Raw genomic sequence first — 6,809 nt, 5'->3', positions numbered from 1 at the left:
CCCCATTGGGGGCATGCAGGAGGCAGCCAATCGATGTTGATGCTTCTTTCTCGATATTTCTCTCTCTTCCTCTCCTTTCCTCTCTAAATCCAATAAAAACATATTTTAAAAATAAATAGGTACATGCAACCACTAAGCCTTTTGAAATCAAAACCAACACTCCAATGACGATTGTTTTAAGGGCAAAAGTTATAGTAGTTATTTTAATTTTTTAAAAATAAAAAATATATTTAAAGAAGAGTTTTTTTCAGCCCCATAATCTGGAACTGAATAGTGGCTGTCACAACCTCTCTGACTGGACTCAGCTGCTGGGAGCCTTGGTTCCTTCATCCCTAACTTAAGAACAATGATAGTACCTGCCTTCTGCGAATACGAGGACTAAACGAGCTAACAAGTGCACTTCCAGCGCAGGCGGAGCAGGTCAGGCCCAGGGCAGGGCTCGGCATCTATCCCGCCAGAGTGTGAGGTTGTCCTTCAATGTGCTCCATCACAGGAAAGAAGACACAGAGGAAACATTCACTCTTAAACACCTTTTGCTTCGTTGAGAACTCTAATAACAACAAAAAAAGCACCCAGAGACAAATAAAAAGTAACTTTATTGACTGTTGATCTTACCATGAAATGCCTATAAGAATAATTACAAAATAATGCAGTTTGTTTTTTACACACTTTTGGTATCATCCCGATATGACGATCCTTTCACAGAAAGGATTCTTTACAATTTGTGTAGATAGACAGCTCACCGTTGCGAATACAAATGTAGAAGCAGTGCATACCAAATCGGTACACTAACTTAGCAATGGACATTAACAAATGCAGAATAAATAACAGCTTTATACTTTTCTTTTTTTTATTTTTTAAAACAATTTCCAAATACAAAAATGTAGGTATTCAAAATGGATTTCCATATACATATATATACTTCTGCTGCAAACAGTGGGTCACAAAACAAAAGTGTCCTCAGCATGTTTCATTCTTGAAAACCCACAAGACGATGCATCAATCCAATTAGAAAGAAGGTGTGCAAAACCCCCAACTGTGCTGGCAGAGCCCTGAAGGCGCGACTCAGGTTGAAGTTGAGAGAAAATAAAGTAAAAAGCGCTACCTCGTCCATATATGTATGTTTTCTTCTTGGTCTTTGCAAGAAACACTGAGAGCTGAGGAAACACAGAACGTTGTGACGGGGCTCTTTACAGTCCAACTTCCCCAGGACTTGTCCCCTTCAGCATCTACAGGAAACGGTGAACTATTTGATGACGTCTAAGAAAAACGGTCACTAGATGATCCTTTCACACTCTCACCCTTTCATACAGAGGCTGAGATACTTTTATACATTCTGGTATCTGAAACTTTGGTTCTTTCAAAACATTTGATAAAAGTACAGTAATTCCATGACTATACAACTCTATAGAATTTTTTTTTTCCTTTTAAAGTGTCAAGTTAGACTGACTTGACCAGGCTTGTGTGCACACGGCCCTGCCACTCCCGCGTGGGCATGTGGGGCACAGCGCAGGTGGGCGTGCTCCCGTGTGTGTCTGTAATACTGACTCCCATCCATGGGTAACACTGCGTGTCCTGCCGTCTCCTAAATCTTATATCTTTGTTACCTGAAAACTTAACTTTGTATAAAAATATGACTGTTTCTTTAGAAAATAATAGTGTTGCTTTTTTTTTTTAATAAAACCTGGAAGGTAGAAAAATGGTATATCAAAATATGGTAAACAAATGCTTTAAATATGAAATCATTAAAAACATCTCATAGAAAGACACTGTGCTAAAGTTCTCTCCTAAAGAGCGAGCAAGGCCGTTACACCTAAAGGCTAATGAGTTCATTCCCCGGACTTGGTTTCCTTCTATATCCTAACAGTAGTGGCAGAAACTGTCTCTAAAATGGCCCTTTTCTCAACCACTAACGTTTTCTGGATGCTTTTACATCAAAATTAAAAAGACATCCTCTGGATCCATGGTTTTCAGCTCTGCTGATATCGGTTCCACTTGGAGAACTTTACAGGAAAAGGCAGTCCGCCTGGGTCTAATTAAATTCACTGGAGGTGGGACCCAGACATTTTTTAAAAAACCTCTCCAAATAATTCTATTATGCAACCAGGGTTGAGAATCACGGCAAAAGACACATGAGAAATAGTCATTTTAAACTATATGAGTCAACTGATTGTCTGTAGGCAGCATTCATTCAATGACGCATCCTCCACATTCAACAAGACCGGCCACGTACATGAGACCGTCACGGAAGCTTTACACACATATAAACACGCACTATCTCATGTCTTTATATATGTATAATAACATCTGGGGAGAGTTAGGGCATTTCTGGTTAAGCAGAAACTAGCATTACCATAATTTGTTCTTGATTTATTTAAAAAACAAACACTAAGCACGAACATTTTCTAAGACATTTCCATAGTGTTAACAGAAAACAGTGTTGGAAACTCTACAAAATACATTGTGACATGAACACAGTTGCTCTATTATTTTCTGGAAGAGCAGGAGGAGGACGTGGTGCTGGGCACGGAGGAGTCACAGGCACGCACGCAGCATGCGGCCTTCGGGCACTGCTTTGCTCACGCCTGCCGGCACCACCCTGGGCTGCACTTCTGTCATGTTCATCTCTTTGGCTTGCTAGACGCACTGGTTCTGACCGCTTCGCCAGGGTTCACGCTGGGGCAGCCTCGGTGCGGCGGCAGTGGGTGTGGGCTAGGCCACGGTCCCTCCAGAGAAAGGAGACTCTTTTCTCCTCCCTCAAAACATGGGCATTTCATGAGGGAGCGATAAAAAATGTACAGGCACACAACCCTACCATCATGCCCGTGATAAAAAACATGATGTTATTACGTAGGACTGAACTAAAAAACAAAACGGTGAGCAAACACACCACGGGTCACTACTCTGAAGGCTGGGTAACCAGTAAAGCGCATTTCCTTCCGAAGGCTCGTGAACTCCAGGCACTTGTCTTGCTGTACATTCTCTTTCACGTCTGTGTAATACTTAAAGTGCAATTGTCCCACGGCTTTGTTTCCGGCGCAAATATAAAGAAAGAGCTGTGTTTTGGGTGAGGGAGATATGGCACGAGGAATAAGAAAGAACTCATGGCTTTCACGGCCCCCAGGGAACAGGGCTGCCGTAGAGCTGCACGCAGACGTCCTTTATACCACGAACTCCGGGACTTCGTCATGAGTGAGGTCCAGAGAAAAGTACTTGCTGGTTCTTTTGACTGGAAAAGCGTCCTGGATGTTGACACACTGCTGAGCCAGGCAGCTGTTGCAGTAGAGGCCTTCCTCATCCAGTTCGTGGCCACAGCCGAAGGTGTAGCTCTGAGCGGTGTCTTGACACAGACCGGCGATGCGCAAGAAGTCTTTCTGGTACAGTCTGATGTCATCGAGGCTCAAGCTGTGCCGGTCGGTAGAAGTCTTTGGTTTTCGACATATAGTCTGCAAAACAAGGGAAGTCTGAAACCACTTCAAGAGGAGAGGCTCAAGTGGAAGGTTAGCAATAGCAGTATTTGCCCTGTTTACAGAGAGAGGCTGCAAAACTATATAAAGGGTTAAGGAACCCTGTGTGTTAGAGAGGTTTCTAATCTAAAACACCCGGACCCCTGAGCAGAAAAATATCAGCACCACCAATAACAGGAATAGCAGTTACCATTTGCTGAGCCTTTATTATGCGGTGGAAGGCCCTGATATAAACACACTACGTGTATTACCAGCTCATTCTTCCTATGAGCCCTATGAGGCGGGTGGTATTATTCTCCCCGTTTTACAGATGAATAATCCAAGGCACAGAGAAGTAAATGCGACAGGAATCCAACTCTCTCGAGCATCTCAGATATCAAGCACTTGTCTTAAAGTAAGGCTGTATAGGTAAAGAGGTTGTTTCTTTAGCATAGGGCAGTTCAGTGTGGCAACGCGTTCATGCTGAGGTCTGTTATTATGTTAATAGGAAATGGGAAAACAAACTAATTATTTCTCCAGAAGAAAGACTGGAGAACTGTTTTTTGTTTTTGTTTTTAAAGCCAGAATTCTTGGGTTGGAAGAATAACCTGGTGCAGAGAAGGTTGGGAGGCAGGTGCCAGGACTGAGAGGCAGCTCTTGAACGTCCCAAGGGGCCGTGTTCTGCCAAAGGCTTCACACAGCGGGTAGCAGACTTTTGGAGTTCATTATCCCAAGAGGTGGTCCTGGCTGAACATATAAATAGTTTGAAAAGTGGCTCAGATAATTACATAAATGGAAGATACTAAATGGGTTATTAATGGAAACGAGGCATTATTCTCTCTCACTTATGCTGCTGAACACCACAAAGGCCAACACTGTTAGAATTAAGAGGCAAAAGCACCAGGAGGGAGAGACGAGGGTCCGAGCCCAACAATATTTTACCAGGAAGTGTCACCTTCGAGCACTCCTGGAGATGACCATCCCTTGTACGGATGTCCTCCCAGGCGCCCATGTGCTTTCACACGGAGAATCCCATACGTCATCACCACAAATCCTCACGGCGGGCACAATGCTCTCCCCACTCTGTAGGTGAGGACTCTGATCCTTCGCTGTGCCCCGCAAACATTTATGTACAATAAGAGCTAACACTTAGTGGCCTAGCAGGGTGCCAACCCAGGCAGTCTGATTCTGGAGTTCATTCCACCTAATCATGCAACACATACAGCTTTAGAAATTATGCATTAGAGTTCTCAGAAAAATATTTTTTTAAAATATGTTTCCACTGATTTCAGAGAGAGGGAGAGACAGAAACACTAATGATGAGAGAGAATAATTGGTCATGTGCCTCCTGTATGCTCTCTCCTGTGGATCAAGCCCACAACCTGGGCATGTGCCCTGATGGGGAATCGAACTTTGACCTCCTAGTTAATGGGCTGGTGCTCAACCACTGAGCCACACTGGCTGGGCTCAGAAAAATATTTAATAAAATGTCATTTCACATTATGATTACATAAATGAAAGGAGAAAGGGCAAATAGGAAAAAAAGAGAGAAAAAGGCAGCAGGCAAAAATTACCAGAATGCAGGAAAAAAAATGAAATAAAAGAAATACACAGAAGAGAAAAAAAAGAGAGAGAACCCAAGAAAAAGAGACATATAAGGAGAGCTAGAGCGTGCTCAGAAAATTGAGCTCAATGTAAGTTGTACATTTTATCCAAATACTGCAACCACGAGCTTTAGAGTATGTTAACTTGTCTCTAACTTTTGACATCTTAGCCTAACCAGTGAACACAAGTCATCAAATATTCTCCCACAGTATACTTTGGAAGTTTACTCCAAATGGGAGAATCAGAGGGTGGAGAAACACCTCTACCCAGCACACCTGACCAGTTGTTGTTGTCAATCAACACACACACACACACACACACACACACACACCGTCAGCCTGAAGTCTGGACACCTAGAGTGTGACACAAGGTGCATAATTTATGCAAAACCAAATCAACTCCAAGATAAATGGAACCAGCAAATAAACTGGAAGTCAGCTCAGAATGAGACTGTACTGCATGTGTCTGTTAAGAATCATTTGCTCAGGATTTTAATTTTCGCCTCTCTATATAAATATGCATGCTGGCTTGCTATTTAAAGTGCTCAGGTCCCTCCATACCTGTGGAAGAGAATCGGTACTCTGGCCACGAAGCTTGACAACTGTTTCGGAGGAGCTGGAGGTGGAAGAACCGATTTCTTTCACAATCAACCCTAAAGTAAAACAGAATAAAAAGCAATGAAGATTTCACATTATTCATACCTCTTGCCACATATACTGTTGCTACTGAAAAAGAAAGATCAAATATGAACCATTATTGGAAAATCTCACAATGATTCTTTGGTAGCAGACAACCAGGATGGAACACATTTTATCTTGTATCTTATAGGAAACTGGGGTGAGGGGTGGGTTGAGATGAATGCAGGGCTTGAGTATATGAAGAAATTTAGAGCCTGAATTTTCTAAAATAAACTTCTAATGAAGCTCGCTATGATGAAGTTAGTAGTAAAAACAAAGACCCTAGGCCGGGTAAAGGAATCTCTTTACTATGTCTCCTGCGATCTTCCCACTTACCACATAACACCATTTTAGAACTTAATCCCACCTGAACAGTGACTTCTAGGTTTGGTCCACTGGGATGTGCAGTGGGTAAGTGTGAGGGCTCTGGCCTCTGGAGTCACACAGATCTGGGCCCAGACAAGTAATCAGCCATGTGTCCTGGCCAGTTACTTAACCACCCTGAGTCTCATGTCAGCCCCTCTTATTCAGGGGGCTGACAGCAGCACCCATCAACAGAGTTTTACGATGATTAAAGAGCATGTGCATAAAAAGCATGAAGTACAGGGCCTGCACACGGAACGTGCTCAGTTCACAGAAGCTCTTCTTGGCCGACAGGGACACTGTGGCCCATACCTCCTGAGGCAATCCCCTCACTGGTAAGAGCCTGAAATGGGAGGCCACAGTGAAGATCAGCAGGGTCCTTAATCACCCCAGTGCTTAGGGGCAACCTGCTGAAACTTGGAAACAGAAATCCAGGGCTGACACTTCCTTATGAGCCCGCGGCATGTGAGTGAAGCATCCCCAAGACATGTTTTAGAAGATAAAACTGCCAACAAGAGCTGGAGATGTATGGAAAGATCACTGACATTTTTCTCGCAAACAGGTGAAGCGAGTGAGTAGGTGAAGTCCTTAAGGCCAAATAATTTAAGTACTTTCCCACTTTATTATAAATCAAAACAAAACCATAATGTGATTTTCATTCAGCCACTGCTAGTAACCTATAGAAATAACTTTCGGTGTTAAATGCTTCCTTTGGGCT

At 43.0% G+C, this 6,809-nt stretch overlaps 1 protein-coding gene across 2 annotated transcripts in view; it reads right to left on the bottom strand.

The window, feature by feature from the left end:
• Positions 1 to 577: 577 nt before the first annotated feature.
• FRMD6 (FERM domain containing 6) overlaps positions 578 to 6,809 on the bottom strand; it is a 40,229-nt gene continuing 33,997 nt past the window's right edge. For both annotated transcript variants that reach the window (XM_015570496.1, XM_015570497.1), the window contains exons 12-13: positions 5,612 to 5,704; positions 578 to 3,446 (exon numbers count right to left, since the gene is read on the bottom strand). In XM_015570496.1, coding sequence (XP_015425982.1) covers positions 3,162 to 3,446; positions 5,612 to 5,704 — 378 coding nt within the window. In that variant the 3' untranslated portion in view covers positions 578 to 3,161. The remainder of the gene's footprint in view (positions 3,447 to 5,611; positions 5,705 to 6,809) is intronic.

The sequence above is a fragment of the Myotis davidii genome, unplaced genomic scaffold (assembly GCF_000327345.1).
Source record: "Myotis davidii unplaced genomic scaffold, ASM32734v1 scaffold847, whole genome shotgun sequence".
Classification (NCBI taxonomy): Eukaryota; Metazoa; Chordata; class Mammalia; order Chiroptera; family Vespertilionidae; genus Myotis; species Myotis davidii.
The sequence above is the reverse complement of the archived record's forward strand: the minus strand, read 5'-3'. Positions and strand labels throughout refer to the sequence as shown.